The sequence below is a fragment of the Myotis yumanensis genome, unplaced genomic scaffold (assembly GCF_028538775.1).
Source record: "Myotis yumanensis isolate MYYU_CA2020_CCGP unplaced genomic scaffold, mMyoYum1.0.hap1 SCAF_16, whole genome shotgun sequence".
NCBI classification, from domain to species: Eukaryota; Metazoa; Chordata; class Mammalia; order Chiroptera; family Vespertilionidae; genus Myotis; species Myotis yumanensis.
In genome coordinates, this window is record NW_027223767.1 from 40304840 (window position 1) to 40317700 (window position 12861).

Here is a 12861-nt window from a genome sequence, read left to right on the forward strand (position 1 = left end):
AATATGAGTATCAAAATGGTATAAACACAGCACCTATTCAACACTACCCTTAAAAAGTGGAAAAACAGCAGTACAACTTCCTTATTGACAAGCAAAACATACTTGAAAATAATTTGCCACTGAAGTAAGTGGAATTATGAGACAATTATACATGAAATTAAGGGAAAAAGAACACTTAATGAAGCAATTGCAGCTACCAAGGAACACACAACAGCAAAGGAAGCACCTGGGAAAGAGACGGCCAGACAACAGAAGGTGAAGGGGAGTCAATAAAACTCAGGAAAAAGAATAAGTCATGTTAGAAATGAACTAAACTACATCATGAACACAGATACAAAAAATACTCAACAAAATTTTAGCAAATCACATATAGGCCTAACCAATGGACACAGACAACAGGGGGGTGAAGGCATGAGTGGGGGGTGGGTGGGGGATAAGGCAGCGGTTCTCAACCTGTGGGTCGCGACCCCTTTGGCGGTCGAACAACCCTTTCACAGGGGTCGCCTAAGACCATCCTGCATATCAGATATTTACATTACGATTCATAACAGTAGCAACATTACAGTTATGAAGTAGCAACGAAAATAATTTTATGGTTGGGTCACAACATGAGGAACTGTATTTAAAGGGCCAGAAGGTTGAGAACCACTGGGATAAGAACAAATATGTAATAACTTAATAAAAAAAAAATTAGCAAATCAAATCCAGTAATTCATAAAAAAGTTAACATATCCCAACAAAATAGGATTTATCCCAGGAATACAAGATTGGTATAACATTTGAAAAAAATCTGCCATATAATAGACTAAAAAAGTCATATGATTATCTCACTAAATGAAGAAGCACCTAACAAAATTCAATACTCAATAAAATTAAGCAAACTTGGAATAGAAGGGAACTCCCTCAACCTCCATGAAAAACCTACAGCTAACAATGTGCTTACTGGTGAAAGACTGAATGATTTCCCCATAGAATTAGAACGTGACAAAGGTGTCCCTTCTTACCCATACCAACTCAACATTTATTGGCGATCCCCGATAGTATAGTCAGGAAAAGAAAAGAAGAAAAGGCATAAGACGGAAAAGGAAAAAAATAAAGCTGTCTCTATTCACAGATAACATGACTTATCTATGTACAAAATCTTAAGGAATCTACAAAAGGGCTACTAGAACTTATAAGTGTGTTTAACAAAGTTGCAAAATACAAGCTCAATATAGAAAAATTAATGATATTTCTATATACTAGCAATAAGATCTGTATGTGAAATTATGAAACAATGCAGAGAGAAAGATTTTTTTAAAAATATATTTTATTGATTTTTTACAGAGAGGAAGGGAGAGGGATAGAGAGTTAGAAACATCGATGAGAGGGAAACATTGATCAGCTGCCTCCTGCATGCCCCCCACTGGGGATGTGCCCACAACCAAGGTACATGCCCTTGACTGAAATTGAACCCGGGACCCCTCAGTCCACAGGCCAACGCTACCCACTGAGCCAAACCAGTTCAGGCAATGCAGAGAGAAATTAAAGACAACCTAGATAAATGGAAACATATAACATGCTAATGGGTTAGAACACTTAATATTGTCTGATATCAATTCTCCTCCAAATTAATCTGCATAGTCAATGTACTCAATCAAAATCCCAGCAAAGGATCTAAGATAGCCAAAACAATTTTTAAAAAAAGAATAAGGTTGGATAGTTTATACTATCTGATTTCAAGACTTATTATGGGAAAAAAATGTACTTTGACTCTTACTTTATACTATATATAAAAATTACCTCTAAATGAATTATAAACGTAAATATAGGAGTTAAATCTATATAACATGTCTATTAAAAAAAAGATTTGTAACTATGGGTCTAGCAAAAGTTTCTAGCTAGAACACAAACAGCATAAGCCATAAAAATTTTAAAAATTGTAAAATAAACTTTATTTTAATAAAAAAAACTTTTGTTTTTTGAAAGATATTGTTAAGAAAATAAAGGCAAGCCCTAGCCAGTTTAGCTCAGTGGATGGAGCGTTGGCTTACGGACTGAAGGGTCCCAGGTTCGATTCCAATCCAAGGCACATGCCCGGGCTGCGGGCTTGATCCCCAGTGGGGAGCGTGCAGGAGGCAGCCGATCAATGATTCTCTCTCATCGTTGATGTTTCTGTCTCTCCCTCTTCCTTCTTCTCTGAAATCAATAAAAATATATTTAAAAAAAAAATAAAGAAAGAAAGGCAAGCCACAGGAGAAAAAATTTTAAGACATGTATCTGGCAAAGGACTTTGTATCCAAAATATAAAAAGAAATTTTAGCCCAGCTGTTGTGGCTCAGTGGTTGAGCGTTGACCTATGAAGCAAAAGGTCACTGGTTCAATTCCCGGTCAGGGCACATGCCTGGGTTGTGGGCTTGATCTCCAGTGGGGGGGCATGTAGGAGGCAGCCAACAGGTGGATGGATGTCTCTCTCTCTCTGTTTTACTCTCCCCACTCTCCCTTCCTCTCTCTACAATCAGTAAAAAAAAAATTAAAACAACTAGACCAAAACCAAAGAGCTCTTTCTTCTGTACCGTATACTGCTTCTAAATCACTCTACAAGAAACAGTAATAGTAGAAATTAGAAATATAACTTGCCTCATTAAAAAAAAAAGGTCACAAGAGATATAGAGTAATTGGCTTTTCTTTGTCTGGAAATAAGCACAAATTCAAGACAAAACCAAACATGAAAGGATAAAATTTAGAAATGATACAATTTACACAATGAGCAAAAGAGGGAGCAAGGGAGTGGAAAGAGAGCAAGTTGGTCTCATCTGTCATAACTGAAGGTCAAAGACAACAAATCAAGTATAGAAGTGTAGGCATACTTAAAGAGTATAAAAGTAAATCTAAAGACAGTACTAATGACATTAAATAATGGGGGAGAAGAGAAGATATAAGTTACAATATGAAATTAATAGACTATATATAGAAAGCAGGGACTACGAGTATTTTATAAAGGAAAAAGTATAACTATCGGAACTTAAAATAAAAACTTTTCTAAGTATCATACTATTTAAAAAAGAAAAAAACAAAGATAAATAGGACTGAAATGTGAAGGTAGACAATGCAGATTGCCTTTATTACAATATATTTTCCCAACAGTTTTGGCCTTTAACATGGCCAGCTCCCTTGAAAGTGACTGGAAATGTAACTGGTCTTGACAGAAAACACATAGATTTTCTAGATACTTAAGTGATTTCTAATGTGCCAAACTTTCAAATCTAGTTAGTGCCAACGATAAGATAGTAACTAATGTAAGTTGTTACTGACAAATTAAATTTATTTTAGGGGTCCAATTACTACTTTGCTAGAAACAAGTTTGAATATCTTGTATTTATGAATAAACAGACCTGCCATCAAAGTCTAACAGCCAGTTTTCTGAGTCACAATGAATAAAAATCCGTGATGTCTCAGAACTGTAGGACATCAACATTTTATGTCTTCATGTTCTCCTTATTAAAGCAGAGAATTCATGCTAAAAGCAGACTGTCAGCTTATATTTAATTATTCAACTAACCAGGTACACTGACTGTCTTCTATATTTTTTTACATCAACGAAAGTCCATTTATCCCCACTGAAATGTGAGCTTTGGACACACATTGGTTTGGTTTACTATTCTAATCTCAGTACCTTGAAATGTCTGGCACACAGATGCTAAACAATTATTTGTTGAATGAGTAAATGGATTTAAATTAAAAATATTTTTTAAAATAAACTGTTTTGGTAAAAACATTCTAGTCCTAGAATCCTTTAAGAAGGCATTAAGGTCTGGTATCCTTGTTCTACAGGGATGAGTTTCCCAGCAAAATTCCCTAGGGCCTTCAGAGTTGAAGCTGACAACCAATAGATGCACAACAGCCAGCATTCCCTCTACATCTAGCATTTGCCAACACGAGAATTTCCCCCCATCGTTAATGGAACATTCTCTTGTTGGACACAAGATACACATGAATCTAGCTGGGGACTCTTATTTCTTACCTATTCTTGTTAAACTGGATTGCAAAGTCTGTCATATGCTGCAGAGCTTTGTTGGTGAAGTTCATTTCCATATAGATGTGCCCCTGACGATGAGTAAATGTTCCAGAAATCTCCAAGCCTTTGGCCTTTACTGCAGGCAGCCAGACCTGAAACACAGTATAGAGCTCAATGGAACAAGGTAAGATTTATCTCAATGCTATTTTTTTTAAATAAAGATGAAATTTCACTTCCTTAGACAATTACGGTGATTTTGTTAGTAGCTCTGTGAAAGGCTTGAAAGGGAAGACATTGAATCTACTAATGAAAATGCATGTTTATAATCTTTGAAGGCTTTTTTATCATTATCAATACTCTCAAGGGCAAGGACTATGTCTTATATATACTTTTAATTCTTGCTATAGTTTCCAGTAAACAGTAAGAACTCAGATGTTGCTTAAATAATCTGAATACCTATTTTCTTTATATAATTCATTCATTACCCACCCCTGGCCCCCAAACTACAGTAAAGGTAGTTTCCCTTTTTGAATTTCTATGTGAGCATGACATAAGTAAAGCTGAGACTGAAAGAACACCAATGACAAAAACCTAAATCAGAACTCTATAAAGGTACACCAAATTTGAACAAGCACTCCAGAATCCATATGTAGTATCAATGGAAAGGAGGAATGTAAGGAATGAGAAATAAAAATATTATTTCTCTATACAGTATTTTCCCCCTGTGGTGTATCAAATTTATACTAGATTGACTTCAGTGTCGACAAACTAGACAATATTTAACAAAACTCAAATACTTAGTAATGCCAATTTTAACTCTGATTATAAAAATGGTTACAGTATTTCCTATTGCTAAGTTTAAGGACATCTTTCATCTTTTTCTTAAACTGTACAAAACAAGGGCCCAAACCTTGAATTTATTATCAGTGGAAGTAACACAAATAATAGAAACTAAGTAATTTGGGTCACGTCCATTAAGAAAGTGCTGCTTTGCATTGCTGGTGTGGCTCAGTGGTTGAGCGCCAACATATGAACCAGGAGAAGGTCACGGTTCAGTTCTCGGTCAGGGCACATGCCTGGTTTGTGGGCTTATTCCCCAGTACAGGGTGTGCAGGAGGCAGCTGATCAATGATTCTCCCATCATTGATGTTTTTATCTTTCCTTTTCCCTTCTTCTCTGAAATCAATAAGAAAAAAATATATATATATAAAAAGAAAGTGTTGCTTTACTTACAGCCTTAGGAGCCACATATCCACCATGTACCATGCCTATCCCCGTAGAGAGTTCAAACAGATCATTCAGACCACTGCTGACCACAGCAGGAGTAGGTGAAGGAGCAAAGGTTGCAGGCACTGATGATGGAATGAAGGATTGTCCCACCTGCAGAGAAAAAAAGGGGAGGGGAGGGGATCAGGAAGAACAGATTAATAGCCCTTACAATGTTTCTACATATTTTAGTAATACTGATAAATCAATAAGAATACACCATAATCAAAATATTATTAGGAGTTGAATTAGTATATTCTTTGTCCTTTTAATCATTGTTGATAAGATAAACACTAGGTTCTATCAAAAGAAAGTAATCAGTAGGATTAGAAAAACAGTGACCAAGAGTTTTTATTTGTTTCCAATTTTAGCTTCCATGATTCTGTGCAAAAGGCCTCTAAGTACCCTATAGGAAAAAAGTTTGTTTCTACGGAGAGAAGGAGAAGCATCCAACTTAGACAGCAGATTCATTCCCACTTGGGTCCAGCGAGTCTTATTCTCCCTTTTAGGCATAAATATCTAGTAGGAAACTCTCCTGTGGGAGGAGGATGTTCCCATCCCCAGAACTAACTTACAAGGAGAGTCCCACTCTGAGCCCAACTGACTCTGTTAAGTATTTTAAGATGACACCAGAGAATAAAGGTATTAGCCAGTTGAGATGGGAGGTTCCATTTAGCTCTCTAATGTCAGGAAAACAAAGATCTGTGTAAGTACTAGAGCACCAATCCCTAAAGATGCCCCTAGACCACATGTGATGTATGACCCCAAAGATTGTAAGTATCCCTATGCTACTCTCTACTCTTCATATACTGCTATAAAAGTTTTGGTGTATAGTGCTAGATAGTGGTGGCTGGTCTGAGAATGTGTGTATAGGAAAGGCATCAAACAGGGGGCAGCGCATCCCATGGTAAAAAAAAAAAAAATGGATGGCACTTACTGCCGGACTTCCTCCAATGCCCCCGCCAAGGTCACTGCCAAGCTGAAAGAGAGAAAGGAGAGAGAGAAGAGAGAGGTAGAGTTCATTTAACTAAGTACTAGATGCCCATACAGAATCTGTAAATTGCTCTACCAAGTTTCTGGAATACATGCTCTGCAGTTGTGTCCCAAAGCTGAAAGAATTTCTAGACTGCGGAGAAATATGTCCTAGCAGTAGTCAGCAAACCACGGCTCGTGAGCCACACTGGGCTCTTTGGTCCCTTGAGTGTGGTTCTTCCACAAAATACCGACTTCTGCGCGTGGGCCATGAAGTTTCAATCGCACTGTACGTGCGCGCCTGCACGTGGAATTTTGTGGAAGAGCCACACTCAAGGGGCCAAAGAGCCGCATGTGGCTCTCGAGCCGCGGTTTGCTGACCACGGTCATAGGGGAACCAAGTAATGACAATGATAGTGTGTAGGAGTTATGAGAAAACTTGGAAAGAAGATGGAGCTGGGACATCTCTGAGATGTTTCAGATCCAATCTTTCCACAGGGGTAGATAGGCACAAACCCAAACAGAAATTTTAAAATCTGCATATTTAAAAAAGCTCTACCTTCAAGCAGTAATATTTTTTAAAAATATATTTTAATTGATTTCAGAGAGGAAGGGAGAGGGAGAGAGAGATAGAAACATCAATGATGAGAGATTATCATTGATCAGCTGCCTCCTGCACGCCCCCTACTGGGGATCAAGCATGCAACCCGGGCATTAGTCCTTGATCGGAATTGAACCTGGTACCCTTTAGTCCGAAGGCTGACACTCTATCCACTGAGCCAAACCAGCCAGGGCCAAGCAGCAATATTTTGAAAATATTTTATTTTTTCTTTGAAAGGAAATATAAAGAAGGGAAAAAGAAAAGAAAAACTAAAATGAGCTTTGATTTACAAAACCTGCTGCCCCTCTGAGAAGGTGGGAACCAAACCAGTACTGAGTTGCAATTTTAAGCTGCAAAAATTATAGGGGGAACAAGAGTGGTTTTTAGAGTTTAGAACTTTCCTAAAAAAAGAAAACAGCTGGGATAGAAAGATATCCTATTTCAGTGGTTCTCAACCTTGGCTGCACATTAGAATCACCTGGGAATCTTTTTAAAATTCTGATTTCTGGGCCTCATCCTCAGGAAATTCTGTTTCTTTGTTACTAATGTTGTGGCCCCACCCCATAACAAAGAAACAGAATTTCCAGAGGATGAGGCCCAGAAATCAGGATTTTAAAAAGATTCCCAGGTGATTCTAATGTGCAGCCAAGGTTGAGAACCACTGTCCTATTTGGTGAGGAAGTGGAAGGCAAATCTCTCTCACAGTCAATACTGCTGAGAAATACTGTGATTTATTTGGTGATCATGTAAAATGACACTGACTATTGGAGAATTAGCCTAATTAAATTAGGTAGGTGGCAGGAAAATAATTCCGCATGGTCTCAGTCTTAGCCCTCCCTGCCCCTGCAGGATTCTTATATAATTCACCCTGAAGTCAGTCTTCCACAACAAAAGCATTAAAGAAGAACTGAAGCTGAGAATAGCTGTCATGAAAAAAAACAGAACACACATATATACACAATTAATGATGCTGTTTAAAAAGCAAAAAAAAACCACAACACACCCTTTTTTGCTATAGTTCCACATTTGCTTCCTCCTTAGTTCTCACTGTGCATCTAAAATTCCTCTTTGAATCACCAAAGGCTTGTGTCTGCTTTACAAACAATATTCCCTTTATTGTCTGTCATTCAGTATAGAAACTTGGAAATCTTGGTACTGGGATTGTGCTAAAAAACAAAATTGCAGCCCTGGTCAGTTGCTCAGTGGTTAGAGCATCAGCCCACAGACTCAAGGGTCGTGGGTTCGATTCCCTGTCAAGGGCATGTACCTTGGTTGCAGGTTGGATCCCTGACCCTGACTGGGGCTCCTGCAGAAGGCAACCAGCTGATGTCTGTCTGTTGATCTCTCTCTCCTCCCCTTTCCTCCCTCCCTTTCATTCTCTCTAAAAATCAATAGAAAAAAATATCCTCAAATGAAAATTAAAAAAAATTTTTTTCATTGGTCTTCAGGATTTGGGAAAGATTTATCTTCTCAATGTACAGATAAACAGAGTGGCCAAACTCTAAAACATAACCTATATTGAAAAATAGCAAGACCTCTGACAAAGTCTTGTTTCCAACATGACAGAAAATAACCCCGGGCAAATGCTTCTAACTGGCATTAATAAGCATGTTTTGCTCTAAGCTACAGAGTACTCCAAACCTCTCCAGAATCTGATTAGACATGGAACAAAAATCACATGCATAAACAAGTAAAAATGTCATCATAAGTAACAATTTGAATAACTGTAAAAGTATGAAAGAAAAAAAAGATACATCTGCTTTCTCCCTGGTTCTAGAATACACACACCTGCAGCATGACATCACAAAAGCATGAAATTACTTTTATTTAAGCAAATACTGATGTAATGTTTACTGGGATACAGGCACTACTAGAAATGTAAAGATATTGGGCAATGAAGGGAATACACAGAAGAATAAAACCCAGACTTTGCCCACTGGCAGGAGAAATAAAACACAAATGCAGAATATTAAGAGTAAAAAAGAGAAGTTTTGAAGGGAGAGCCTCCTTCTGGCTGAAGATAATAAAAAGAAGCTTCAAAAAGGTGGTAGTGTGGGATTATAAAAAGCAAAAATGGGGGGGTTATTTCTTGAATGGAATAAACAAAGTCTGAAAAACACATACACGAATAAAAGCAAGATCAAGAAGGAGTATGGTTCAATTAAACCGGAGCACAGGATAGCTGGAGCGGGGGGGGGGGGGGGGGGGGGTAGGGCGGTAGCGGGGGAAGGAATATTGTCGAAAATAAGTCTGCAAAGGTAGGCTGATTACAAGATGTTTTTAGTTTTTAATTTTTCTTCATAAAACCCTGGAATTTCTTAGACTAAAATTCAAGCGTTCTAAGAGTACTAATAACTACTTTGTGTTTCATTACTATGGCTTTTAGCTTTAGCTACACAATGGAACAACCCCATGGTGTTTTTTTTTGTTGTTGTTGTTTTGTGGGGGACAGAAATTTAAAAAATAGTAATGTCATGCCTGAGTCTCACCCCAGAGATGGTTTAATTGTTCTGGGTGTAGCCTGGGCATCAAAATTTTGAAAAGCTTCCCTAGTGATTCTTATGTACAGACAAGGTTGAAAAACATTGCCTTAGAGAATTAACTATTATTTGAACTCAATTCACCTGTTCAGAGATGACTTTGAAGCTAACTCTTAAATAAAAAGGAAGTTAAAACTTGAGTACAAAGAAAAACCCTTCCTATGGACAGGGAGAATGCAAAATGTCTCAGTTGTCCTCATACTTTGATCTGGTTTTGTGACTTTCTGATATGGGTCAACTCCTTCCTTCTCCCTCCCACCATTGTCCTCCCTTCTGGTCAGGTTTACCATCCGAGCTTGAAAGAAATGGAATTCTTTAGAAGGACTTGGTTGGCACTCATTGGCAAGGAAAAAAAAAAAAAACACTGAAAGAGAAAGAGCAGTTTTATCAAATATGCTGAATTTAAGAAAAGGCCTTGAGAAAAAGACCCTCACCAACAATGTTTAGGCCAAAAGAAATAAAGCCCAATTATAGCCCTTATTTTCTTAGCGATCAATCTTATTATCTCTGAGTATATGAACATTATCTTAGCTGGAAAAGATCTGAATGTACTCTCCCCCTCCTCAGGCCGCTCGTCAATTTAATTTAAAACCAAGGAAGAAACTAAAAAGAAATCCCGATATTCATTTCTTTATGTTCAGTATAGCAGATACAATTCAGCTAGAATCAAGAACTCTGATCTTACAAGAGAAGATCCAAGGACTATTAAAGACATGAGGCCGGAAATATAAAGGCTCACCTAACTATGCTATATGTCCAGAGAGCAAAGGGAAAGGAAAATTTCAGTATGTTTTCTAACTAGCAAAACTAAAGCTTTTTCAGCACTGTTCTTCTTGACGGAAAAAGATTCTAAAGAATGTTATTATCCTCCTCTCTGAAAATATGACAACGGTAATAGCATAGTGATGGCATGAGTGACTAATAGGGAGATGTCAGCAAGATGGGAGCCAATTACCCAGTGAATGGCTTCTCTTATCTACTGTGACAAGCTGAATGATGCAGATATTAATCAAGAAAGAAAATGAAAACTAGAAAGCTGAACAAAACCCAGAAAAGTGTTGTCATGTAGCCTGAACTAGCTATTAACCATTTCAGTGAGTTGCTACTTATCAGGTAGGGTACAAAATCAGGAAAACTAGGATTTGTAAAAATTCAGTGATATCTGTTATCCAGTGAGCTGGTGAAAGCCAGAATGAAAAGTGGTAGGTATGTAAGACATGGCTGTAATCTCAACCTGAGGTGTCCAGATTCTGTGTTTTAAGTGTCTCTCTGAAGCTGTCCACTTCCCATCATCCCCATATTGCCTTACTCAGACTATTTTCTCTACAAAGAAAATAATGTCACCTATAAGCCAAATAAATCAGAATGCAGGAAGATGAAGGACAGCGAGGTGCCAACTTCAGGAAAAGAGTATCTCAGCCCTGGCTGGTGTGGCTCAGCTGGTTGAGTGTTATCCCGAGCACCTGAAGGTCATTGGTTGGATTCCTGGTCAGGGCCCGGGCCCAGGCTCAGGTTACAGGTTTCATTCATGCAGGAGGCAGCCAATTGATGTTTCTCTCTCAAAAACCAATAAAAAACAAAAAAGATACTAAAAAAAAAAAAAAGAGTATTTCAAATGCTAAAAATTGAGAATTTTCCTAAAGTTCTGTAGCTGATAACCAAGTCCAAATGTTCTACCAGAGGTATAGTTCCCTCAATCCTCAATCTAAATCATAGTAGTTGCAGTCATTAAACAGCATTTAGAATAGTACTAATATTCGGCCACTTTATTATGCCAGAAGTAGTGCTGAACAGGGCTCAGTTCGTGCTGAACGACACAACAATGTGTCCTTGCAATGCTAGTTTAGTAAGGGAAGGAAACCTGTGACTCCACGGTGACCATGACAACTACGAGCTAACGGGATTCAGCATGAGGACATGCGCACTGCAGCACAGCCAGGATGAGCCAAGAGTCAGAGCTGAGTTTGCACAGAGCTCTAGCTCATCCAGATCAAAAGGAAACTTTTGACCAATGGCAATATGTTACAATAGCAGAGCTACATGGACCTTCTAAAAGGGAATAAGTCTGCCCGACTCCAAGAAAAGAGAAAGAAATCTTTTATAAAAGTTTATCAACTGAACCTTGGTGGGTGTGGCTTAGTTGGTTGGAGCATCGTCCATACACCAAAAGGTGGGGGGTTTGATCCCCGGTAAAGGCCTGGACTGGAAGCAACCGATCGATGTTTCTCTCTCAAATCTCTCTCATCGATGTTTCTTTCTTTCTCTCTCTCTTTTCATTCCTCTCTCTAAAATTCAATGAAAAACAAAACACATATATCCTCAGTTGAGGATTAAAAAAAAAAAGTTTATCAACTGAGATGACCACTGAGCAGACACACACACACAAATTCCAAATTTTTCCAAAATATATCACAACAAGCTGGATTAGCCCCTTTGAGATACACCTGACCAGCCAAAGTACCTTCCTGCTTCTAAACTGTGGAGCTGTCCAAGTATCTAAAGACATTCTCTTAAGTAGAGGTGTAGATCTTAAGCTCAGATATTTCTTTGCTCCCATTTATAGTAATTTGCTACTTTCCAGAACTGTTTTAACTGAAGGGAGTCTAAGGAATGCTTCAGGTTAGACAGCTTACTGACAGCTCTGTTATTCTGACTCAGAATAGAATGATGTACAAACAGTATACAAAGAATCCAGCACAAACAATAAAACTTATACCCAAACCCTATTGGTGTCAAAAATATCAATTTGTATTTTTCCCTACTAGGGTTTTAGATTTTAGAAGGCACAATTCATCTCCTAGGTGAAAGTATAATTTTCAGCTGTTGGGCTGCAAATTTTAATTTGATCTTCAAAAGGCTATTCAAAAAAAGCATCATAAACTATAATCAAATTGTTGAAAGAATCTGTAACCATGCAAAAGCTATTCAACTAATGGCTGAGAACAGCCTTAATGTGAAATGGCATAAATGAATTTATATCATACAAAACTATCAGGATACTCAACTTTAAAGAAAAGAGGCTTATACAAGCAGAAAAGTAAGAGGGATGTAACAGATTACTTCTTGAGATGGAACAGGGAACAGAATGTGACAAAAAGTCCTTAAAATGGCCACTACCCGTTTCTTAAGTCAGACAATTTCATGTTGAATATGGTAAAAATCCCCAAGAGAAGCTCTACATCTCATTTTCCTTTGTAGTACTCAACTACCTGACCATACAGGGTGAGGCAAAAGTATGTGAAATATAGTTTATTCTTATGTTTTTTTTTGTTAGTTATCGTATTATTTTCCATATGAACAACTGTAAATCTACTTTTGCTGCACCCTGTATATTTGTCATCTGTCTGCCTCCCACTAGAATATAAGCTTGTAAGGACTCATGACAACTATAGTTGCAGTACATAGAATAGAGCCTGTCATAGGATATTTATTGAGTGAGTGAGTGTCCTACTAACCATGTAAACAGGACTATTGCAATATTATTT

General features: G+C 37.8%; 1 protein-coding gene across 3 annotated transcripts in view; it reads right to left on the reverse strand.

Annotated features, from left to right (window-relative positions):
• The window catches only part of AP2B1 (adaptor related protein complex 2 subunit beta 1), a 103074-nt gene that overhangs the window by 37781 nt on the left and 52432 nt on the right, over positions 1 to 12861 (reverse strand). For 2 of the 3 annotated variants that reach the window (XM_070394884.1, XM_070394886.1), the window contains exons 15-17: positions 6201 to 6242; positions 5231 to 5377; positions 4004 to 4149 (exon numbers count right to left, since the gene is read on the reverse strand). In XM_070394884.1, coding sequence (XP_070250985.1) covers positions 4004 to 4149; positions 5231 to 5377; positions 6201 to 6242 — 335 coding nt within the window. The remainder of the gene's footprint in view (positions 1 to 4003; positions 4150 to 5230; positions 5378 to 6200; positions 6243 to 12861) is intronic. The other variant, XM_070394887.1, reaches the window with a different exon arrangement.